General features: G+C 40.5%; 1 protein-coding gene and 1 pseudogene across 2 annotated transcripts; both read left to right on the top strand.

Annotated features, from left to right (window-relative positions):
* Positions 1 to 1,907: 1,907 nt before the first annotated feature.
* On the top strand, positions 1,908 to 3,625 carry LYRM7 (LYR motif containing 7). Of its 2 annotated transcripts, none has more exons than XM_021008588.2 (2): positions 1,908 to 2,100; positions 2,702 to 3,625. In XM_021008588.2, the coding sequence occupies exon 2, from the start codon at positions 2,848 to 2,850 to the stop codon at positions 3,160 to 3,162; it is 315 nt and encodes a 104-aa protein (XP_020864247.1). In that variant the 5' UTR covers positions 1,908 to 2,100; positions 2,702 to 2,847; the 3' UTR covers positions 3,163 to 3,625. The 2 variants fall into 2 exon arrangements, with proteins under 2 accessions (XP_020864247.1, XP_020864248.1); XM_021008589.2 differs by lacking the exon at positions 1,908 to 2,100 and adding an exon at positions 2,157 to 2,511.
* A 10,557-nt stretch (positions 3,626 to 14,182) lies between these two features.
* Positions 14,183 to 15,184, top strand: LOC110223159 (replication termination factor 2 pseudogene; annotated as a pseudogene).
* The last annotated feature ends 10,136 nt before the right edge of the window (positions 15,185 to 25,320 follow it).

Genomic DNA, 25,320 nt, shown 5'->3' with positions numbered 1-25,320 from the left:
CTACTTCTGTAAAATGGAGATAATAATAGCACCTACTTCACAGAGATGTTGGTGAGGTTCAAATGAGATACTTTAAAAGGCCTTAGTGCAGTCTCTGGTACAGAGAAAGCACTATGTAAATAATTTTCCTTCCCCCTTTACTGTCGTGCCTGCTAAATTGTGTGTAATCTTGACTGTGGCTCCTGGAAACTTGAATTCTTTCTTTCTAGTTGCTTGTAGTATTTTTTCTTCGACCTGGAAGCTATGGATTTTCGCTGTAATGCTCCTGGAAGTTTTAATCTGGGGGTTTCTTTCAAGAGGTGACCAGCAGAGGGGTAGCTAGGTGGTGCAGTGGATAGAGCACCAACCCTGAAATCAGAAGGACCTGAGTTCAAATATGGCCTCAGACCAAACATTTGACATTTATTAGCTGTGTGACCCTGGGCAAGTCACTTAACCCCAACTGCCTAAAAAAACAAAACAAAAAGAGAGGTGACCAGTAGAATCTTTCTATTTCCACTTTTCCTTCTCGTCCTAAGAGATCTGGGCAGTTTTCTTTTAAGATTTCTTGCAATAAGATGTCTAGGTTCTTGTTTTGGTCATGAATTTCATATAGTCCAATGATTCTAAAATTTTTTCTCTCCTTTCTTTGTTTTCCACATCAGTTGTTTTTGCTATGAGATATCTTTCATTTTCATCTATTTTTTTTAGGTCTTTTGACTGATGGCTGACAAAACCCAAGATACAGAACAAGTCCCACATTTTTTAACATTACCAGTGCAGGAATATGTTTTGCTTGACTCTGCGTAGTTGGTACAAGGATTTTGTTTTTCTGTTATTTTTTAATAAGGAGAAGGAAAGGAGAGAAAATAAATTTCGGTAATTGAACTTTTTAAAAAGAAGATATAGGGAAGATTAATGTGGATTCTAGGAACAGCTAGGTGGTACGGTAGATAGAGTGCCAGCCCTGGAGTCAGGAGGATCTGAATTCAAATCTGGCCTCAGACGCTTACTGTGTGACCCTGGGCTTAACACTTTGCCTCAGTTCCTCATGTGTAAAATGAGCTGGACAAGGACATGGCAAACCACTGCCATTCTTTGCCAGGAAAACCCTATATGTCACAAAGAGGTAGATGTGACTGAAACGACTGAACAACAACTCGGGTTATAATTCATAGAGCTAGAAAGGACCTCAGAGAACGTCTAGCTAGTTTAACTCCTAATGAGGTTAAGAGGCTTACTTCAGGTCACATTCAGTAAGCAGCACAAGTAAGAGTTGAACGCACATCCTCTGGCTCCAGAAACAATGATGCTTCCAATATACCACAGTGCGTACACCATGGAGATAAAATTTCAGCTGAGCCTTGAAGAAGGGGTAGAGAGATAAGCATATTATATACCTTAGGGCAGGATGGGTCAGTTGGGAGATCAGACAGAATGGAGGAGATGATGAAAAATGAAGGTCATAGGGAGCCCCCACTTTACAGACATATTGTATACCAAGTTATTTTGTAATTCAGACGTTTGAAACAACAAATTTTCTTATAGAAACCATGTTAGAATCACTGGTTGAGTGACAGCTAGTTAGTGTCCCAGGCCAGATTTGAACTCAGTAAGTAAGTCTTCCTTTCTCCAATGCTCTGTCCGCTGCGCCACCTAGCTGCCTTCACATAGTAGGCGCTTTATAAATGCTTGTAGATTGGCGGCATCTGTAATTAAATATGGTAATATTGATAAAGCAATAGATAAATGCTAGCTATTTTTGTTATCATCGTCCAAGAAAACCACGGAGGAAATTCATGCTAGCGATTTAAAAAGGTGGGGAGACGCGAACGTAGTCGTAGACCCCGCCCACGACGACCCAAGCAGGGCAGAGAGGGCGGAAGCTGGCACAAGGCTAGTACCCAGAATTCCCTTGGCTTCCGGGGAGGGGCTTTTAACCTTGAAGGGCCTTCCTCCTGGGCAGAAACTTGGCCGAGGCTGGGCGGGAGGACGTGTGGCCTGCCCAGTGTCTTCTCTCCTGCCCAGCCAAGCTAAGCCACGAGCTCGGACGGGGCTCGCAGGCCTCTGCTGCTGCCCAGAGCGGGAATGGTTGAAGCCAGACTGGGGAGCAGAAGGGAGGTGGGGACCAGGCCAGGCGCTGCGGGGGGTGAGGGGCTGGGGGGGGGAGAACCCCCAGGCGAGGGGACAGTTGCTGCTGGGAGGGAGCCAAGCGCGGCTCATTTCTCCCCCTCCTCCCCTAAGGTTTGTCCCTTGAGCTCCAGTCCACCCAGTGGTGGTTATCTAGGGGGGGACGGGGGAAAAGTCACCCCGTCCTGCGCCCCTGTGTCAGCTCGCTCTACGATATTTAACACCTAACTGTGTATTTTTTATGATTTGGGTAATGCTGGTAAAATACAGCAGCTGATTTGAGCCAAGCATGTAAATGCACAGTTGGGCTCTGAGACAAGTGAAGCTAACACAAAAGTAAGATCGGGGTAGGGGTGAGCTGATCAACGAGAGATTCCTGTCTTTTGGGAATACTGTACTTGAGTATGTTAAGTTTGTACTATATTGTATCTTCGTGAAATGTAGTATAAGTTAATACTATATATATAACTAGATAATGTCAATTTCATCTCCCATCTTCCCTCACCTTACTCTCCCTCCTTTCTCCCCTCCCTCTTCCTCTCTTTCTCCCTCTCCCTTCCCTTTCTTCCCCTTTTTCCTTTTCTCTTCTAAGGAATGTGACCGGGCTAAGAAAACGGACATAAACTGATTAACAGTGGGGTCTGGGGAAAGCTCCTCCACGAAGACTCGGAGCAGGCTGAAGTGAGGAGGTGATTGGCTCTGGGAGTCCGGCTGAAGCCAAAGGACTAAACTGCAGAGATGGCTGACTCCGCCAAGGTGTTACGGCTTTTTAAAACCTTGCACAGGACTAGACAGCAAGTTTTTAAAAACGATAGCAGAGCCTTAGAAGCAGCAAGAAAAAAGATAAATGAAGAATTCAAAAAGAATATAAGTGTGACTTCACCAGAGGAAATAGAAAAGTTGATCAAGATAGGTTCTGACGTTGAATTAATACTCAGAAAATCTGTTATACAGGGCATTCACACAGATCACAACACTTTGAAGTTAGTTCCTAGGAAAGACCTTCTTACAGAGAATAATCCTTACTGTGATGCACCTGCCCAGAAGCCATGAGTGGACAATTTGTTGCATATTAACTTTTAAATTATTTTAGGTAAAGTTACTGAAAAAATGACACCCTTTATGCCTACAGACAGAAAAACAACAACTAGAATGTGCATCTTGAATGCATTTTACACTGGAAGGGCATCATTAGGAAAAGCTAATTGTACAACAGAATTAGAATGCTTGACTACCTTTTACATTGGAAAGACATCATTTGGGAAAGCTCATTGTGGTTGAATGTTTCTGAAGAATATTTGATAAGATGGTTCATTTTCATAGGAAATCAGTCCATATATTTTCTGTAAGTTGTACTCAGATATATCATACTGTGAATTTGTTTTGTATTTCTGTGATTTTACTATGTATTGAGAAAATGAAGTGTTTTAACAAATTGACATTTTCTGTTAAATCTGGCTTGAATTGTATACTCCTCAAAGTGTTAAATATAATCAGAAATTTTAGTGTTTAGAAATGTTTACTGTTTTAGTTATTGAAATCAAAAGGGAAAGAGGGGAGGGGGCAGCTAGGTGGTGAAGTGGATAGAGCATTGGTGGGGCAGCTGGGAGGACCTGAGTTCAAATGTTATCTCAGACACTTATTAGCTCTGTAACCCTGGGCAAGTCACTTAACCCTGATTGCCTCCAGAAAAAAAAAAAGGGGAAGTTCCTTTGTACACACACTCAACAAACTATAGTCTTTGCCTTTTGTATTTAATTACCAGAGCTATTTCTTCACCTAGGAGTAATTTTATATTTTGTTAGAGGCAAAATGGATCTCCTTTTATGAATATTAAAGCCTTCCAGGTGAAAGAATAGATGACTTCATCCGGGATCACAGTGGAACAAGCAAAACCTAATAATTTAGGAAGTGGTATTTTATCAATCCATATTCCCATTATCCTAGAAAGTTTTTACCGAGGAACTTTTTGATCAAGGGGTGGTGGGAGAGTGTCATTTGGAAAAAAGAATATATGCATATTTCTTAAGTAAAACTCAATTGGCTTTAGTAGGAAGCAAGATAACATTTCTGATATTTAGTGGAGGATAGGCCTCTGCTTCCCATCACCACCACCACCCAACTTCTTGCCAGAAAATAGGGTCACGATACATTTTGACATTGCTACCATCTCCAACATGGTTTGTTATGTATTTGCTTTAAAATGTAAAAAGTGAAAGGACCTTTTAGTGTAGTTTTCCTGTTTGCTTCTCTCCATCTTCCAATTCACAATAATCCTTTTTTTTTTGCCATCACCCTCCCAAGCCCTTTTATTTTTGTCAAGTTTTATTGATGCTTTTTGCTTTTATGTGACATTCGTTTCCAAACTTTGCTGTTTTCTCTAATCCAGCAAAGCAGTTCAGAAATATTAATCCAAAATATCAGCTATGCCCAACAGCATGCCACATTCCATACCCAGAGTCCCTCTATTCAACAAAATGGGGATTTTGCATTTTCTTGTCCCTTCTCCAGGGCCAAGCTTACTTATGATCACATAATGTCCAGCTTCATGTTACTGTTCTTTACATTTGGATTGTTGTGCTAACTGTGTATATCGTCGTCTGCTTTCTAGTTAACTGCATCAGTCCATATAAATCTCCCCAAGTTTCTCAAATTTAATTCCTCACATTCATCATGGTTTACAGCACAGTGGTGTTCAATGTATCCACATACCAGTTTGTTTAGCCGTTCCCCAGTCACCATTTTTTTTCTCCTAGTTTTTTGCTCCCACAAAAAAACCCACTACTCATAAATGAAAGTAAATTTTGACAAGTTGCTTCTCCATTTATCTTGTAGCCCCTCTGTTTTATGGATAACCTGCCCTTTCTCATTTATTCACCAGTAAGAACACAAGACTAGATTATACATTCTAACTTGATTGTATGGTAAGTCTTGATGCAAAAATTGATCAATGATAATATAATTTTACCACTGTGTTGAAAATAAATGTATTTGAAGTAAAAGGAAGTAAAAGCTTTTTATTGTTACACAGACAGCATCACACCATAGTCCATCAGTACAATTCCATGTCCTTTTTATTTTTTGTTAAAAATTAAATGTAAGATAAGAAATATCTACTTTTTAAAAATTAAATACGACCAAAATAGATTTGTGTCCAATCAAGAGCAGGAAAAGTGTGACAGTATCCCGATCTGATTTCACCGACCTCCTGAAGTTTGGATAGCTATGCTTTTAGATTATGAGGAAAGTTGGCTGATAAATTGGAGTCCTGAAGTTATAAATTCTATATTGTAAAATCAGTAAAAATTTGTGGCAGGGTATAAATTTTTCATTCTAAAAAAATTAAGCTTAAACATATTCAGACCAACAAGAATATTTATGAACCCAGAAAAACTTGAGGAAACAAGCTTCTAGGCAAAGTAGTCTTTGGGATAGTTGTGTACAAGTTCCCAATTTTGGCAACTAAACTTGCCTGGCATTAGATGACCCCCTGCACACACATACCCCACGCACAAACACCACATTCAAGGTTCCTGTTCTAGGTAAAGATCCCTTCATAGTTTAAGGGGGGAAAATCCTTTGCCCAATCACAGAACTCTGACTCAAATGAACCCTTCTAGTCCTGGAGCTGACCTGGTTGTATGAGTTGAGAGATATGTCATACCCTTTCCCTAAATAATATATATAGACATGTACATATATGTGTTTTGTATTGGACCTGTGATTTCACTGATAGACAAGGACTCCTTTTGAGTAAATTAGAGACTTAGCAATTGCCCCAAAACTTTCAGTTTTTAAGAGAGTTGTGGGGGACAAGGAGGTTAAGTGACATAGTACCTGACAAAGGTAGGACTAGGATCCAGGTATTCCTGCCTCCCATGTCTGTACTTGATCCTCTATACCAGGTAACCTCTGTTGTGTGCTATACAAAAGTGTAGCACTCGTTCCAGGGCTATTCCCCAACTTGCACTTTCTTTTAAGGGTCAGGTCCCTAGAGGGGTTGCAACTACACTAAGGGTTCTAGGAGTAACCCTTGATATGGGGCTTCTAATACTGTAGCTCCTGAATCCCGACCAGTACACTTCCTATTAACAATCTCAGCCAATAGACTCAATTAACTTTTATTAGTAAAGGCGTTTACTAAGATGGTATAATCAAAATAGTTGGTACAATGCATTCCCCCTATAAAATGAGCTCATTCAAATATAAGCAGCGATGTGAGGGAAATGAGCTTAAATTTAGGCATACAAATAAGGCAAAGGAGTAATTCAAAACCCGAGTAGCCAGAAGTCCTTTCTCCCTTCGTAGCCATGGTGTAGCTTCCCTTGGGTGAGCTGTTCAGCTTAGCTCCTAGCAACGGTCTTTCTTCGGTCTATTGTTGATAACTTCTCTGAAATAAGGGGTCATACTCTCTAAAGCAACCTTCACTAGAGTGACTAGCTCTCTGCTCTCCCCTTCTGATGTAGATGCTTCCGTTTCTATCAGACACTGCCAGTCCAGGAACACTGAAACTACCATCTTTCATGCCTCCCAGGATCTTTTGTCTTTTCAGAAGTCAAGGTCACCTCGACACTTCAAATTGGACACCTGTGATCAGGAAAAAAGAAACACAAAAGAGGGAGAGAGCCATATACACAATGCCACCGTGGCTGGGTAGGGGAATGAGGCCAACTGTCCCTCCCTTACCTTCCTTGCAGGAGGCAATTCAAACCAGTCTTGTTTCACTTGCTGCCAGGAAAGAAAAAGAGCAGCAGAGGGTTATGTTACCCCTTTTGTTTATCTCCTGAGTTCCAGGCCAGCGGCCTGTTAGGGAACTCTTCATTTCCCATTGCTGTGCCCTGAGTCATCAGTTCTTCTGGCTCAACGATTGATCTGAGCACTCTTCATCATCACTGAATGTGAGCCCTTTGGTCATTGTTAGCTTAAAGTAGGATCCCCCAAGTTTCCATATGAAGATAAGAACCAGGCAGGGAATATCTGTGCATGCTTGAAGAAAGGCCCTTCTAGACCAGTTCATCCACATTACATATCACTTAGGAGGATGAAGTCAGGAAAAGCCTCTCCAAATACATTTAGAGAAGATCCAGATGGAAGCCAACACGAGTTTAAAGGCTCTTGGGGATCCGTTTTTAAAATATTTCCATAAGGGAAAAATTCTAAAAGGGGGAAGAAAAGAAAGTAACTAACAATACACTTGCCTATTTTTAAAAATATATGCGTAAGACTGCTTTGTAGATGTATTGAGGGTGAACATGAAATGGAAACAGGCAAGTTTTCACAGAACTTTGTCTACTGAAGACCATATCTTGACAGTCACAGGATTAACTAAAAGCATTTGACTCAGACTCTCCTCCAATTAGGTATCTCCATGCATATTTTAAGATCATAAAAATTTCCTTGGCAGTGACAATTGCCACTACTATTGGGCTGTAGGGGAAATTGAGGAGATCCTCCCCAGCCCCCTGTGTAACCACCTCATGACCTGACATAAAGATAAATTGTAGTTACCATGCATGACCGTGTACCAAGGAGACTGGAACATTAAGTAACAAACAAACTATGTTACCTGGGAAAGCAATTCATCTCAAGGAACATTTTTCTTGAGAAAGGTGTGTAACTGTCCAAGGAATTGATCACTCCTTGGAGACTTACACAACAAACAGGTATTTGGGGCTCTGATCAAGCCCCAACCTTTGTTAAAGATGTGTGCATGTCCTGGACAAGAGCTCACCAAGGATACATACATAAAACAAAATATCAAGATTGTTTTTCCCTGGTTTACATAGACATAAAAGGGGTCATTTGGAAGGGGATTTTTTGAGTACTTTGATGTCAGAGATAGGGACATCGAATTTCTGTTAGTCAGAAGTGGAGCGTGTGCACAGCTTCTGTTGGGTTGGAGCAGGATGCTGCTCCACTGCCTCCCTGACCAGGCCTCAGCCATTCTTCAGTCTCCCCGGTCTAGTAGGTATGAGCTCGCCTGGTCAGTGAGTGTGTATCCTTTCTTTTCTTATTCCCCCTTTTCTTTATTTTGATTATTACTTATTATATTGAATGTAATTCTCATTTTTATGTGTATGTTTTGCCTTAGTCATTATTAATCATTGTAAAATAAATGTGATAATTTGTTAAGTTTACACTGAGTATGTGTCATATTTTGAGATCTGAACCTAAATTGAAATTACTGCTCAGTCCATAATCCTTTCAGTTACATGGGCCCAGGAGGCTGAGGTCCTAAAGCTCTCTAATTAGGGGACCCTCTCAGCTATGAACCAGTAGATGAAGACCACGTTCACTCCTGAGAGAATAATGCCACCCAAAAGAAAGGTCAGGCTCTTTTTTCTCACACTCTCTGGAGCTTTATATCCCTACCCCAGAATCCTGGGGAAAAGTACAAGGCAAGTAGAAATGAAGTCAATGTACAACGCAGATCAAGTATAAGGTAGCTATTTGTTTGCTTGAAATAAAAGGCATGTTTAACACACCCAAGACCTGCAAGTGTGCATTGATAGAAAACCTCAAGTGGTAGTAATTTAAAAGTACTATACTCTCCAGGGAGGTTAAAACTTAAAACTGTCAAAACCTAAAGCAATTTGCAAAGCTGATGAATGGGTATTTATTTTTATACTTCATCTGGATGCTACCCTGTACAAATAATTCCCCCATGGTCCCTATTTCCTTGGATGTCAGGCTTAGGTCCCTCCTCCTGTTGGTGGTCAGCTTCATAACTGCTGTTATAGATGCAGTACAAACACCTCCCCACAGCACAGCTAGCATCAACTGATCAGCTAGCATCTCCTAACCTCTCAAACTCATGAGGCTGCCCCTAAAACCTTCACACTTCCATCTTGCTGAAAACTGTGTAATCATCTACAGCTGAGCAAAGAAACATAAATCAGAAAAGACAGCCAGAAACCCAGGCTCAAGCTTGCCTCATTAAGTCCCTGCTCCAATTGCCATACAAGAGCAATGTTCATGCCTTCATGCCTCATGGAAGTCCCAGAATGATTTGATGCCATAGACAGTCAAAGGAAGAGAGCTAGAGGAAAGGGTCAATCTTTTTTAAAGTCCGACGAGTAAATCACAACTCTCCTGCTTTAGTGACCAAGCCTCTTAGAAGAGACCAAGAGACCACTGAAGCTTACCATTATCAGGGGCAGCTAGGTGGCGCAGTGGATAGAGCACCAGCCCTGAAGTCAGGAGGACCTGAGTTCAAATGTGGCCTCAGACCAAACACTTGACACTTACTAGCTGTGTGACCCTGGGCAAGTTACTTTATCCCAATTGCCTAAAAAAAAAATATTTAATAGAAGTGTATATGTATAGCCTAAATCAGATTGCATGCAGTCTTGGAGAGGGAGAAAAATTTTAAATTCAGAAGTTTATGAAAATGATTGCTGATGAATCAAAATAAATTAATAAAAAAACTATTATTAAAAAAAAAAGACTGTGTCTAGCAGCAGCAAGAGCAGAGAATCCCTTGAGAAAGCCTCACAGAATTTTGAAAGGCCTTGGCTGGGAACCTTGAAAGCTTCGGGGGCAGCCAACTGACAATGATCAGTGTGGTAACAGCAGCAAAACACTCAGTCTGGGACAGCCTAGGTCCAAGGAATCTAAGGTCCCTAATAATATTCTGTCAGAACCTCAAAGATCAGGGTAGGAGGGGGGTAGCCTTTGGGAGTGGAAGTCAAGCCAGGATCCCATTTTTTAAAGTGCACAGCAGAAATCAAAAGGAAGCACAGACAACAGTGTCTTTGAAAGTAATCCGTGGAAATGTTATGATATGATGCTACATTATATCATAACAAACATTAAAGTCATATGAAATAGAGATTTATGGTTTCTTATACTATTTTTTTGTTATGCTGTACATACAGGGTTTTGGGAGATGTTAAGACTGAAATTTTTCAAAATTATTTTGGAAAGACCATGCATAAGGGGAGGAAGAAAGGACTTCCAGCAATCAGGAGCTATGAATTAACTCTTTGCAACATGTGCTCTCTCTATATTTGAGCCCACTTTCCTCTGGACTCAGTATGTAGCTGTGAGAGTGTGTGACAGACTTTTGGGGGTATGTTTTTCATCAGCTTTTCTTACTACACCATCTTAAATCTAGCTGACTAATTGATATCAACAAGAATCACAGGAACAATCACCCCAGTGGGGATACATGAATTATCACATTAGAAAACCACCTCTACTGTCCTTAGGGTTAATTCTAGAATCCTGAAAGGCTGTACATAATAGCTACCCTCTGGGGACCCAGCATGCCAGACAGGACAATTAGAGATTGAGAGGATAGTGCCAGAGCATATGTTACGCAATTATCTTCTGATAATCTGTTTCATGAAAGGAGGCTCTAACTAATGCCTGAAGAGCAGTTGTTCAAACCTAGACCTGAGGCCCAGGCCCCCAGTGCCACCATTGTTGCAGTCACTCCCCACTACTTTCTTTTTTTTGGGGGGGGCTAGGCAATCAGGGTTAAGTGACTTGCCCAGGGTTACACAGCTAGTAAGTATTATGTGTCTGAGGCCATATTTGAACTCAGGTCCTCCCGACTTTGGGGCCGGTGCTCTACCCACTGTGCCACCTAGCTGCCCCACCCCACTACTTTCTTATAGAATGATGGGAAAATCAGAATTTTCTTTCAACAACTCTGCTCTGTCCTGTTTCTGAGATGTTGGATGCCCAGTTTCCCTGATCAAATTTCCACAGCCATGAAAAACCAAATGGATGAGGAATGACTTTTGTTTAGCTTATAACATGTAGCTATATAGGTGGCTCATTAAGTTAGCCCATAATTTTATAAAGAGGCATGTTGTTCAGTCGTTTTTCAGTCATGTCCAATTCTTCATGACTCCACTTGGGGTTTTCTTGGCAAAGACACTGCAGTGGTTTGCCATTTTCTTCTCGAGCTCATTTTACAGATGAAGAAAATAAGGGGTAAATGACTTGCCCAGGGTCACACAGCTGGTAAGTGTCTGAGGCCAGATTTGAACTCAGGAAGAGGAGTCAGGAGTCAGGTCCAGCATTCTATCCACTGTGCCCATAGATCGGGACACATTTGGAAAATTGTACCATACTTTCAAAGATTCCACAGCACTCTATGATGCAAAAGCCCATTTTAAAAAAATGCCAATATCCTCACAGTTTTGCTATATGACTATGAATCACAGAATACTATGATCAAAATTACCAGTGACCCAAATACCAATCAAAAGATGTATGAAAGTTGTAAATAGAAAGTGGCATATCATCATTAATGATTTGTGCTCAGAATACTTAACAAATTGGAAATAACTAAAGAAATTATGGCATAAAGGTAATACAAATCCCTCAAAGAATTATAAATGCTAAGAACTCAAAGAAATATAAGACTTGTATGACATGAGAAAGCGAGCAGAAATGATACACACAGTGACAACAACCGATGTAAATAAAGTTGCCACTGACATTACTAAAGTGTGCCTGCCATTTTCACCAGTGATACCATTAGTAGGCCTATACCCAAAGATATCAAAGAAAGAGGAAAGGAATCTATAAGTTTAAAGAATATTTGTAGGAGCTCTTTTTGTAGTGACACAGAACTGGAAGCTAAGGGAGTGTCTGCCAGTTGGGACATGGCTGAATAAATTAAGGTATAGGAATATTATTGGGCTCCAATAAAGGAAGAAAGATAGTTTGAGAAAAACCTGGGAAGGCTTGTATGAAGTAATATAGAATTCATGCAGTAAGATCCACAAGAATCTATACTAATCTATATTTTAAAAACAAACAATTTTGAAAAACTAAATAACTTTGATCAATGCAATGCTCAACCATGATTCCAGAGGACTGATGGTGAAGAATGCTGCCTACCTCCTGATGGAGAGATTCTGGGCTCAAGATGCAGAATGAGACACATTATTGGACAAAGTCAATTTGGAGTTAACAGTTGAAGTATAAAGAAACCAGTCAGGATCACAGAAGAACAGCCTCTGTGATAAATGAGAGAAGTAAAATATTCCAACTTGCTTATAACCAAGCATAACTTACCCTTCCTAAAAGGAAGAAAATGGATCTTTAATTGCCCAAGGTAGCTAGGTCATGAAATGGATAGAGCCCCAGGTCTGGGTTTTGGAAGACTCCTCTTTCTGAGTTCAAATTCAGCCTCAGATGCTTACTAGTTGTGTGAGCCTGGACTAGTCACTTAACTCTGTTTGCCTCAGTTTCCTCATGTGTAAAATGAGAAGGAAATGGCTATAGAGGTGGGGAACTATCAGCCTCGAGGTGCGGCTTTTTAACTGAGTCCAAGTTTTACAGAACAAATCCTTTTATTAAGGGGATTTGTCTGTGAAGTTTGGATCCTGTCAAAGGGCTGCACTTGAGGGCCTAGGGGGCCACATGTGGCCTGGAGGCCACAGGTTCCCCACCCTTGGAACCATTCCAGTGTCCTTGCCAAATGGGGTTGGGAAAAATCAGACAGGACTGAACAAATGACTTCATTTAAGCATTTCTGATGAAAAGATCAGAGCTGAGTAGAAACTTTGAAGTACAAACACCAGTCCAAAGAAGTCTAAAAAGGTAAATTTATTGGAACAATGGGAAGAAGCTGTAGGATGTTGTGTTAACATTCTAATTCGGGGAGGAGATACTAGTGTCCCTTCAGAATCTTATCTTTGAAAGGCACTAAGGAGTTAAAAACAAAGGAAAATTCACTCTCTTCAGAGAAAGAGACCAAGAGAGGGAAAGATAAAAGGAAGAATATACTAATGTTGAAAGGGAAGAAAGGGGTGGAACTTGCTATTTCTCAAAATTGGGATGCATGAGAAGAAATGATGATGGGTGAGACATCAGATAAACCTCTTCACTCTTATCTTCACGGGGCAAAGGAGTATTGAAGATTTTTTTTTTCAGAGTCAAGTCTCATGTCTGACATAATCAGTTGGAGGGAGAGGGGTCGCCATGAAGTAGGGTCCAGGGGAAGGTTCTTCAGGGTCTTGGCAAAAACTGAGCGGGGCAGGAGGGGCACTGGCTGCCCGCAGGAAGGATTACTGTGGCACTTGGACCTCCAACTTGCATTCGGCCAGTGCCTCGCCCAGCTCGTTGACCGCTCAGCAGGAGTAGGTGCCCTCATCGAAGGGACTTGGACAGCGAATGCTGAGGGTTGGGATCCTTCAGCTGGTTGGTCATTACGAACTTGAGGTCTTCATGAATCTCCATTTTGGTCTTCATCCAGACCACCTTCGGCTTGGGATACCGCCGAACAGCACAGAAGAGGGCGGCTGAGTATCCTGCCACCACAACCCGGTCCAGCAGTAGGGTCAAGAACTTGGGGGCCGAGCGGAAGTCATGTACCTGAAACTCCAGAGGTTTGAAGGTGATGCCTGTTTTGAGGATTTTGGCTGTGTTCTTGGACACACCAGGGGAGTCACTCAGCCCACAGATGTTTTCACTAAACACTCGTAAATAGTATTCATTGCCGATGATGAGGTCAGACCCCATGCACCGGGTGGGCGGATTGTGTTCATAAACAGTGAATCGCTCCATAGTCTTCTTGTCAGCCTCCTGGACAAAGTAGCCAGTGACCTCACTGTTACCATTGTCCTTGGGGGGTTGTCCCTCCACCAGGGCATTGGAGCCCCATACCTCCTTCATCATCACGTTCACGGGAGACCCTGCCTTCTCTGGGGAGGAGGAGGAGGAGCGGCTCCTTAATTCTCCTCAAGAGGCCTCCATCGCATCTCCTCTGCCCACTCCTCTATCCCCTTAGGCCCCCTCCCCAGCCCTGAGCCGTCCTCCCCATTCCCATCTCCTCCCCATCCCCACCTCTTCCAGTACTGGAGATTTTGAAACACCCTATTAACAATGATTAGCTCACCCCTAGCCACCCAGCGGTGGAAGGCGTGGCTTCCTAGCAACGGTCTCCATAGGAACCACAGACTCAAGTCTCTCACCATCCAATTGCGCTCTAGCCTCCAACCTATGTTGTCATAGCAACGGGAGTCCTTAGCCTCATCTCGGGGCACCAGACGTTTTGAGTGTTGATTCTAGAGACAACAGGTCGGTTGGAATGAGGTGAGGAAAGATAGGTTGAGATGGGGCCACGATTCCCAAGAAGCAGGAGCTGGTGAAGAAGGCGAGGAAGATGGAGAAAGTTGACTGAAGTGCTGAACTAATGGCCTGATGCAACTACTGTACTTTAAGCCAAGAAATATACTAAGAAGGCCAACAGTAGCTTTGTGAACTTAGGAGACTCTATAACAAATATTCAGTCACTGGACAAATCCAACGACAAAGCCCTTGGGCAGGCAGCAGCTCACATTAAGATCATCAAGAATGACAGAGCTAAAGTTCTCAGATAATCCAGCCTGGAGTGGTGATAAAGGAAATACAAAAAGTGATAAATATGATGACCTCCAGCATGCCCAATTTATGTGTCCTATTGTAGGCTTGGAGATGAATGGTCGGTACAGGTTTTGTTTCTTTGGCCGCTACGGTTGTGTATTTTCTGAACAAGCCATGAAAAAAAATTAAAGCTGAAGTTTGTAATAAGTGCGCTGTCCTTTTCCAAGATGATGTCATTGTGCTTAATGGTAATAAAGAGAATGTGAGGGGCAGGTAGGTGGCTCAGTACATAGAGCTCTGGCCTTGGAGTCACAAGGACCTGAGTTCAAATTCTGCCTCAGACACTTGAAACTTAGTAGCTGTGTGACCCTGAGCAAGTCACTTAACCTCAATTGCCTAAAAAAAAAAAGTACAGGAACAAATGGAAGTTCTTCAGGAAAAGTCAGTAAAACTTCTTCTGGAACCACCAAAAGGTCCATAGCAGACAATGAAGAATCAGCGTTCTACAAACCTCGCAAAGAGTCAGACTATATTTGGTAACAAAGAAGATGAAAACACACAACCAGAAGAAGACAATAAAGTCAAAGCTCCCACATCCAAAGCCTCCAAGAAAAATACGAATCTGTCCCAGGCCTTGGAAGAGCTCAAAAGGGATTTTGAGAAGCAAATAAGAGAAGTAGAGGAAAAATTGGGAAGAGAAATGAAAGTGATGCAATAAAATCATGAAAAACAAGTCAACAGCTTGCTAAAGGAGACCCAAAAAATACTGAAGAAAATAACACCTTAAAAAATAGCCTAACCCAAATGGCAAAAGAGGTCCAAAAAGCCAATGAGGAAGAATGCCCTAAAAAGCAAAATTGGCCAAATGGAAAGGAAGTCCAAAAGCTTACTGAAGAAAATACTTCCTTAAAAATTAGAATAGAGCAATTGGAAGATAGTGACTTTATGAGAAATCATGACACAGTAGAACAAATCCAAAAGAATGAAAAATTAGAAAACAATGTGAAATATCTCATTGGAAAAACAACTGACCTGGAAAATAGATCAGGAGAGAGAATTTAAAAATTATTGGACTATCTGAAAGCCATGATAAAAAAAAGAGCCTAGACATCATCTTTCAAGAAATTATCAAGGAAAACTGCCCTGATATTTTAGAACCAGAGGGCAAAATAGAAATTGAAAGAATCCACCGATCCCCCTGAAAGAGATCCCCAAAGGAAAACTCCTAGGAATATTGTAGCCAAATTCCAGAGTTCCCAGGTCAAGGAGAAAATATTGCAAGCAGCCAGAAAGAAACAATTCAAGTATGTGGAACACAATCAGGATAACACAAGATTTAGCAGCTTCTACATTAAGGGACCAGGGCATGGAATATAATATTCTGGAGGGCAAAGGAGATAGGATTACAACCAAGAATCACCTACCCAGCAAAACTGAGTATAATCCTTCAGGGGAAAAAATGGTCATTCAGTGAAATAGAGGACTTTCAAGCATTCTTGATGAAAAGACCAGAGCTGAATAGAAAATTTGACTTTCAAATAAGACTCAAGTGGAACATGAAGAGGTAAACAGGAAAGAGAAATCATAAGAGACTTATTAAGGCTGAACTGTTTACATTCCTGCATGGAAAGATGATATTTATAACTCATGAGACCTTTGTCAGTATTAGGGTAGGAGGGGAAAAATTATATGTATGTATAGATAGATAGATAGATAGATAGAGGCACAGGGTGAGATTGAAGGTGAAGGGAATGGAGAAATAAATAAGGGTGAGAGAGGATTATACTAGGAGAAAGGGAGAGGTAGAATGGGGTACATTATCTTGCACAAAACAGACAAGAAAAGGTTCTTACAGTGGAGGGGAAACAGGGAAGGTGAGAGGAAATGAGGGAATCTTATTCTCATAGGATTTGGCTTAAGGAGGGAATAACATACACACTCAATTGGTATGGAAATCTGTCTTACCTACAGGAAAATAGGGGAGGAAGGGGACAAGAGAGCAGGGGATGATAGAGAGAAGGGCAGATTGGGAAAGGGGTAATCAGAAGGAAGTACTTCTGAGGAGGGACAGGGTCAAAAGAAAGAATAGAATAAATGGGGCGGGGCAGGATAGAATTAAGGGAAATAGAGTTAGTTTTTCACAACATGTCTACTATGGAAGTGTTTTGCATAACTGCACATGTATGGCCTGTATTGACTTGCTTGCTTTTTCAACGAGGGTGGGTGGGGTGGGAGGAAGGGAGAAAATTTGAAACCCAAAGTTTTAAAAACACATGTTTTAAAAAAAATATTTCTACATGCAACTGGGAAATAAGAAATACAGGAAATGAGGTACAGAAATCTATCCTGCCCTATAGGAAAATAGAAGGGGAAGGGGATGAGAGAAGAGGGGAGGAGACATAGAAGGGAAGGCAGACTAGGGGAAGGGGTATTCAGAATGCATGCCATCTTGGGGTGGGGGGAGGGGCAAGATGGGGTGAAAATATGGAATTCAAAATATTGTGGAAATAAATGTTGAAAACTAAAAATAAATAAATTTATATTAAAAAAAAAAGAATCAGTGCTCTACTAATATATTTTTACAACATGACTCAGCCAGATGCTCAGCCAGTCCCCGAGTTGGGTTACTCACATATATTGTTACTAAAGTACTATTCTGCATGATTGCAGCTTCTCTTCCCCACAGAAAAATAGTTTTCATGTAAGCTCCTCATTGCAATCTGATATTGATGCTCAGATAATTGAGAAATTCAGTATTTCTAAGAACCAATCTTTGGAGAGTATTAAACTGTTAAGGTATCACATGCTTAAAGTAAACTTGCATTTTATCTTGACTTTAGAAATTTTTATTACTTTAACCATAGAACAATTAAAATATAACAGCCTTTTTCATCTCAAATTTCAGATAAAGTATAATAAACATTATATTTTTTAAAATAAAATAAATAAGTAAAGCATATTCTAGTAACAACCCCCCCATAAATAGTTCATTTTAAACGTAAGAGATAAGCAGTATAATGCCCTCTTAGATTCCATCGGTTTCCTTTTCTTCAACATTTGGGAGTTTATTTTAGATGAAAAGTCTCAGATGAGACATATGTTCTAATAATTCCCAAAATTCCTAACACCTAGGCAAAGGTTGAGCTCTTTGCCAAACTTTATATTTTTATCTATCTCTAGTTAAACATTGGGCTCTGCAGTTCAAACAAAATTCATTATACTGAGGCAGCTAGGTGGCACAGTGGATAGAGCACTGACCCTGAATTTAGGAGGACCTGAGTTCAAATCCAGCCTCAGACACATAACACTTACTAGCTGTGTGATCCTGGGCAAGTCACTTAACCCCATTGCCTAGTCAAAAAAAAAATTATTTTACTGGAAACATTTGGGTAACAAAACAGCAGATTACATTATAGTGTCAATGTATAACCAAGCATCAAGAGGATTGGGAAATAGTTAACTTTTTCTTGGGACTTCCCTCATCCTACTTGCTCCTCTCCTCCATGCTCATAGACCCAAGGACTTTCTTCCATATTTCCCTTCTCTATAGACCTTTTGTACCATACTTGCCCTGATGCAGGTTAGAGGCTTTGGGGTGCTGGGACCCCAAAATCACAACACAAAGGTCCTGCCCAAAAGAATTTGACCCAAGCCTTCTTTCAGCCAAAGACAAGGTTTATTAGAACATCCGTCATATTGGGCAGACTCTTAAAGAGTCTGAACATTAGTAAGCTATTAGCTAGATTATAAGAATTCCAGCATCTTAATGGAGACAAGGTGGACCTTATATACAGAAGGACTGTGGGAGAGACCTAGGAGTGGCCAGTAAGCTGGGGTGAACAGAACCCCTGGGACCTGGACCTCATGGCCAAGGGAGATATTGGGTGTAGCCACAATGAAAGGCCAGTTGATAGGATTATAGCCTCAGGAGAATGCCAGAGATTTGGCCAAGTGGGAAAGTCCAGGGTTTTTCCTTTCTGGGGCCTAGATCCCTACCCCATCAGCTCCAGCCTCCCAAATCCAGAAGTTCAGAATCTCTTCTCCCAATTCTGAAGTAGCTTCTTCCTTTTATATAAGATACTAGGCTGTGACCCCCCTACATGTAAACAATTTGTTGTAGAAAGACTTCAAACTCAACATGGATAAAAGCAGGGATAGGGAAAATAAAAGAAAGGATAATATTGGGGAGAGGATAGTCACAAGCAAAACAAATGTCATCAGCTTAAAAGGAGAATTAAAAGGGGAGAAGAAAAGAAAAGAACTGTAATAAATTTAATAATTTATGCAAATCAAAACAACTCTGAGGTACTACATCACACCTATCAGATTGGCCAACATGACAAAACAGGAAAATGATAGATGTTGGAGATGTGGGAAAATTGGAACACTAATGCATTGTTGGTGGAGTTGTGAAATGATCCAACCATTTTGGAGAACATTTGGAACTATGCCCAAAGGGCTATAAAAATGTGCATACCCTTGACCCAGCAGTAGCACTTCTAGGGCTGCATCCCAAAGAGATCAAACAAATGGGGAAAGGACCTACATGTAGAAAAATATTTATAGCAGTTCTTTCTGTAGTGGCAAAGAATCAGAAATTGAGAGGATGCCCATCAATTGAAGGATGGCTGAACAAGCTGTGGTATATGAATGTAATGGAATACCATTGTGCTATAAGAAATGAGGATCAACACTTGACACTTACTAGCTGTGTGACCCTGGGCAAGTCACTTAACCCTAATTGCCTAACAAAAAAAAATGAAGGGCAAGAGGACTTTAGAAAAACCTAGAAAGACTTATCTGAACTGTTGCTGAGTAAAATGAGTAGAACCAGGAGAATGTCGTGCACGGCAACAGCTACATCATACAGTGACTAACTTTGACAGACTTGGCTTTTCTCAGCAATGCAAGGATAAGACAACTCCAAAAGACTCATGATGGGAAATGCTATCCATATTCAGAGAAAGAACTATGGAGTCTGAATGCAGATGGAAGCACACTATTTTCTGTCCTTTTCTTTTATTGTTTTGTTTTGTTTCTTCTTTCTCCTGGTTTCTCCCATTAATTCTAATTCTTCTTTGCATCATGACTAATTTGAAAATAGCCTTAATATGAATGTATAAGTAGAGCCTATATCAGATTGGGTGCCATCTTGGGGAGGGAGGGAGGGAGAGAGAGAAAATTTAAAAGTCAAAAGCTTAGGGAAGGGAATGTGGAAAACTAAAAACAAATTAATATAAAAAAAGAAAAGTAAATACAATTGGTGCTGAGCAAAGGTCACAAAGAGGTTAGTATTGATGAGGACTGAGGATGAAATTAGGTAGATAATAAGAGGACAGATCCAAGCTTAAGTATTTGTCTATCATTCTAGGTAAATTGGAAAATTATGCTCACTTGCATTTGAAGATTGTGCCCTCCTATCAAAAACATTGTCTTTTAATGTAATATATGCCACTGTCTTATAAAATAAGTACAGTTGGCCATGAAGAACAGAAAGAAAAAGAAAATCTTTGTTTCTTGACTCTCACATTTTATCAGCTTTTTAAACACAACACTTCTACCCTTTTCTGCAACTAAACTGTTCATATATTGTGCTATCAGTCCCAGACAGATATTGATGGAGAAGCTCTTTATGTTGTTCATGTAATATGGACAATAGACACCCTACATGGATTAAACTCCATAAAAATCTTATGTCGACATAGCTTACCTTTGGGATTTGTTTGGCCTGACTACACACATTTTTACAAAGATTTTGTTTCAACTTAGAGGAAAAGTGTGGAAGGAAGGAGGATAGGGTAGCCAAAAGGAAGAAAGGAAAAGAAGAAAATAAAAGTCATTGAAGAATTTTGCATGAATGTATAGAAGGGAACAGATGACCAGAAAGAATCACAACAGGATAACTTGTAAATATTTTAGATAGAATGTAAATATTTTATATTATCTTTTAAAAGAAAAACTGTACATAATAGAGATTTGCAGTTGTGTGTACAATACTCTTTTTCTGTTCTACCTTGTACATAGGGGTGCCCATTTGTTACATTCAGAATAATTTTTTAAAATTTATTTTATTAATTTATTTTGATTTATCAACAATCCAGAATAAATTTTTTTAAAATATAGCTTACATTGCCTCAAGTATAGTTTTTTTTTCCAAAGTTGAGTAACAGAGTGTAGGTTCTCACTCAGACACTTATGGTAAGCAATGCATAAGAGTAGGAAGGACACCCTTTATTTGCCCCACAAAATTAGCAAAAAGATGCTAAAGAGTCCCTACGAGGAACAAAAAACACAAAAGTCACACCCAGAAGCACCTAAAAAGAATACTCAGATAGTCAGAGCTGAGCATTGGGTCACATTTAGGTTTAGATTCTCCCCAGAAGGCAAATACTTTACTCCAGACAAAATCCCACTCCCAGCAGACCAGCATTATCTGAATAATTCAATGGGTTTTCCCTCCAAGTAGTAAGCAGTTCTGGAAATAAGTGAGCGATTCAGCCTTTTATCTAAAGAACAAATGGCATTAGACTTCAGTAATTTCATCTAGCTGATTGAAGAAAAAACTGAGGAACTACTTCCTCCCCACCCACCATTATCCCTTACAAAAATAAGCAAACTTCTTAATTAAGATCCTGCTTACATTTATTTTCAAGGTTATTCTGGAAAACAGTGTGGGAGAAGGAGCTCTGGACTAGGATTTGGGATGGGCCTCAGAAACCTTAAAGAAATTGTTCAAGCTCTCAGATTCAGTTTCCACTTCTGCCAAATGACAATAATACCAGGCAACTTCTTAATCAAATGCTAAGTTGTTTTGGGGCTTTTTTTGCCTATAGTTTATATCTCATGCCTCTAAGCACAAGATGTGACACAAAATAGGTTTTTTTATAAAAAAAGTTTTAATAAAGGTAGAATTTTAAAAACATCTTTAAAGTTATATATAAAAATATATATTGTTATGTAGTTATTGAACATAATTTTATGCTTTTAAAGGAGAAAGAGAAGTTTTACAATAAAAGGATTTGAAAGATACGATTAAAGGAGGCAAGAAAAAAGTATATCTAGTGCTGAGTAGTAACTAGAACCCGCCCCTCAAAAATGGGTAATGTCTCCCACATCTATCTAGGGCACTGGTAGGCTGAGGCCACAGGGCTGTTAACCCTCACCTATTCCTGTCCTTTATCCTTGAGGTTTGCTCTGGGCTTGTCTGTCTTCTAGGCAGGAAAACTAGCATCCCCCAGTACTCTAATTCTAACCGTACCTCAGACTCCAGAGGAACAATTCTGTCTTTTGACTCTAGTCTAGGGAGAAGTAACAAGGTGCCCAGAATACAATTATGTGTCAGGTATGAAAGTTTTCTTTCCACACAGGAAGGGAAATGCTAAGCAATAACAGTGGAATAATTGCAACCAGTTGAGAGACTAGCTAGCATCTCAGCCTCATAGAGACCCTTGCAGCATTGGTCAGTTTACTTTTCACCTCAGCTGATGACGACTCACGGCCAAATAGGCTTTTTCTCCCCATCACCCCCTTCTCTGGGCGACTCTCTCCCTTTCTGACAGTCTGCTCTGCCAGTGTTTCCACTGAAACTGCTTCAGTAGCTGATACCCCACCACTCAGGTGCCCAGAAAGGAGAGAAGATGCCCGTTGCTTTTGAGATCTCACAAGGGCTTGCATCAAAAGTAAACATAAACTGTAGGTGACCCCATCCCAGGCGCAGGCTTGCCTAGAAGGCTATGTGCTTAAGGGGCTGGGGCTGTTAGTGGAGAAATGCTTCCCCCCACTGACCTTACTGAGCTCAGAGAGTCTTCATGGCTAGGAGAAAGAAGGGCTGAGGGTCAGGGATTGTCCTTTTACTGTAGCCTTGGAGTTCTGGCTCTGTAGCTAATTAAAAGTGTCATCATGACAAAAAGGAAGCAAATAGAGGATCTCGGTACCTACTCTTATATTTATTCATCAAGCATGCCCTGAATATAAAGGATAATGGATAAAAGTGTAAAGGAAAGGAAAAGGGAGAAAAAGGCCTGAATTATAGGAAGAGAAAGAGGGGGGAAAGTGTGCATTAGAGAGAAGAGAGAAAGGGGTGAGTTTTTTTTTAAAGGGGGAATTTTTTCAAAGGGTATGAATGGTGAGAAAAAGGGACTGGATAAGGGAGAGAGGCCACCAACCAAATGAACCCAACAACCCCTCCCTTACTCCTTTCCTAGGCAGAGTACCCAAACCTCTTGACCTATTGTTCAACCTTCATGCCTTTGATATTCTATTCCAGCTATCTTTATCATTTGCCCACAACACTGTAGGCTTTCAAGGGCTTTAGCTCCCTGGTATGAGGGTGTGGTGGCTCTTTAGTATGTTATGAGGTAATTATGAGAAGGCTGCAGTTTGGGGAAAAAGAAGGATGGATAAGGTCCGGGAATTCTGTTAGTAAGGGCTGTCATTAAGGAAGAGAGACCCAACAACCAACAAACCTTTATTAATCAGTCAGCCAGTCAGGCAATAAGCATTTATTAAGCACCTACTATGTGGCAAATACTGTACTAAGTGATGGGGATACAAAGAAAAGTAAAAAACATGGTCCCTGCCCTTAAGGAGCTCACTTTCTAATGGGGTGAGAAACATGCAAATAACTGCAGGATATGTACAGGTTAATTTTGCATCTACTATATGGTGCATACAACGGATTTAATAGCTTAAAAGTGCACTAAGACTTTTGGTATACCTTGCACTATATGAAATAATACCAAAATATAAAATAGGAGTTAGCTTGATGGAGTAGAGAGGTGAGGAAGAAAAGATAAGGCAGGAGAAGGGAGGAGAATGGGGGTGGGGAAAGAAAGTGAAAAAAGGGAAAGAATAAGTGTTCAGGGAAGACAGAAGGCAGTGATGGGGCAGTGAGAGGAAGCTTCCTAGAAACAGTAGTAAAAGACATCTTTAGAAATTTGCCGGCCTTGGAGTCAGAAAAACCTGAGTTCAAATGTGGTCTCCGACCAGACACTTGACACTCATTAGCTGTGTGACCCTGGGCAAGTTACTTAACCCCAATTGCCTTGCCAAAAAAAAAAAAAGGAAGAGAAAATAAATTTGAGTGTAAGTGAATTTTAATTTATTTAATACAAGGTGATCTTCCTATTTAAAGGAAACTTGGAGGGTATCAAATTGTTCTGGAAAATGAAGGGGTCTCTTCTTCCCCTACTTTGCACTAATTTTTTAAAGGCTGTTATATAGCTAATCTAAAGCTGAGGGTGAGAGGGAGGGAGGTATTGGAAGGGAAGGGACCTATGAGAAACAGGTGCCCAAAGCAGGTGTGCCTGTGCTCCAACAGTTGTGAATGCGAAGGGACCTTAAGGCCAAAAAAAAGTTCAAGAAGTTACAGCAGCCTCCATGTTTTAGTGCTCACACTGAAAATTGTTAGGTGCCTCCAGGAGACTCTTTGAGGCTTTTCTTTATACATCTCTCTGTCCCTCCAAGTTCAAAAACAAATGATGAAGCATAGGATCTGATGATAATACACACACACACTCTGGAAAATCATAATTATAAATATATAATATAAATACATAAATATAATACATAAAATGTAAAAATTATAATAATTAAAGGCGTTGTGAGAATTTTTAGGGTCCTTGATAGGCACTGGACAAATAAACCAGCACGGGATACAGACAGGTGTGTCTCATAATTCCATTTGACATTTATAGATATAGATTTATATAGAGGGGGGAGAAGTGTCTATCTATAGCTATACCTATATCTATATATCTATATTTTTTGTCTCTCCTCCAGAATGAGTTTGGGTAAGATTAGTTAAGGCATGTAGGCAGGCTTACAAAAAGCATTTTAGGGTGAAAGCACAGGGGTCACATGTTTTTTAGGAACATTTGTTATAATAATCAGTTAGTTAATTAGCATTTGTTAAACTCCTCCAACATGCCTTTTTAAACTGGATAAAGAGATGGGAATGAGTTTGTAGGAACTATTCAAAGTCCTCTGGATGGTTTCTGGGGTTTTTTTTGTTTGTTTTGTTTTGTTTTGTTTTTTTGTAACTGCAAAGTGGCTAGGGGAAGGGAGATATTGAAGGAGACAATCAGTACATTCTGTTTCATAGAAAAAGAAATATAACAACCCCAAATATAGCACAACAGCAAATGTTTTCTTTCCCACCACCTGTTGGGGAAAAAAATCTCTCCCCATTGATTAGGCTTCCCTCTTTCCTAACATTCACAGACAAATTCAGGTTAGGTGGCTGCCTAGTTGTTGTAGTTTTCAATGCCATAAAAATGAGAATAAGTTAAAGGGATAAAGCTTTTAAATGCCAGCTGCTTTGGTTACCAAGAAGAAGGGACAAAATAATTCTTTTCTCTTCCACTCTTCCAACTGAGATGGAAAAGAGACAGTACGTGAGGGTTCCCCACTTTAGGAAGGAAGAAAGGCACTATGGACTAGGTTTATGCATCTCATTGAACCCGGAGTCCGCTGGTTCCTTGCTTCTATGTCCATAACTGGTCAGCACACCTCACACTGCTCCCAGTCTCTGAACCTCTGCTTCTCCTTGGCTCATAGCTCTATTAAGGCTCTAGTCCTAGGTTTCTCATCAAAATGATCCTCTGCTTCTACCCACCCATGCGGCCCAACAAGCAAGAAGAGGGTCCCAGCCAACATGGATGCTAGCCAATATGAAGTCTCAAAGTAACATTCCTTCTCCCTTCTCAGTGTGTCCTTCTGGCTGGCCAGACTTCTCTGTGAAAGTCCCTCTAAGGTAAAAAACCACAGAAACTTGGGGAACTGCCAGCAGGAAAACAGTTGTGGCCCACCAAAATTTCATGGTAATGACTCTAGGGGTGGGTCAATCAGCATCGAGATAAGGGCTACCCAGGTTTGCCTATAGTG

The sequence above is a fragment of the Phascolarctos cinereus genome, unplaced genomic scaffold, assembly GCF_003287225.1.
Source record: "Phascolarctos cinereus isolate Bilbo 61053 unplaced genomic scaffold, phaCin_HiC Scaffold_4;HRSCAF=312, whole genome shotgun sequence".
Lineage (NCBI taxonomy): Eukaryota > Metazoa > Chordata > Mammalia > Diprotodontia > Phascolarctidae > Phascolarctos > Phascolarctos cinereus.
This window is presented reverse-complemented; position numbering and strand designations above follow the sequence as displayed.

What these genes read in the sequence shown, in the direction of transcription:
- LYRM7 (XM_021008588.2), top strand. Translation starts at nt 2,848, where the DNA reads ATGGCTGACTCCGCCAAGGTGTTACGGCTTTTTAAAACCTTGCACAGG.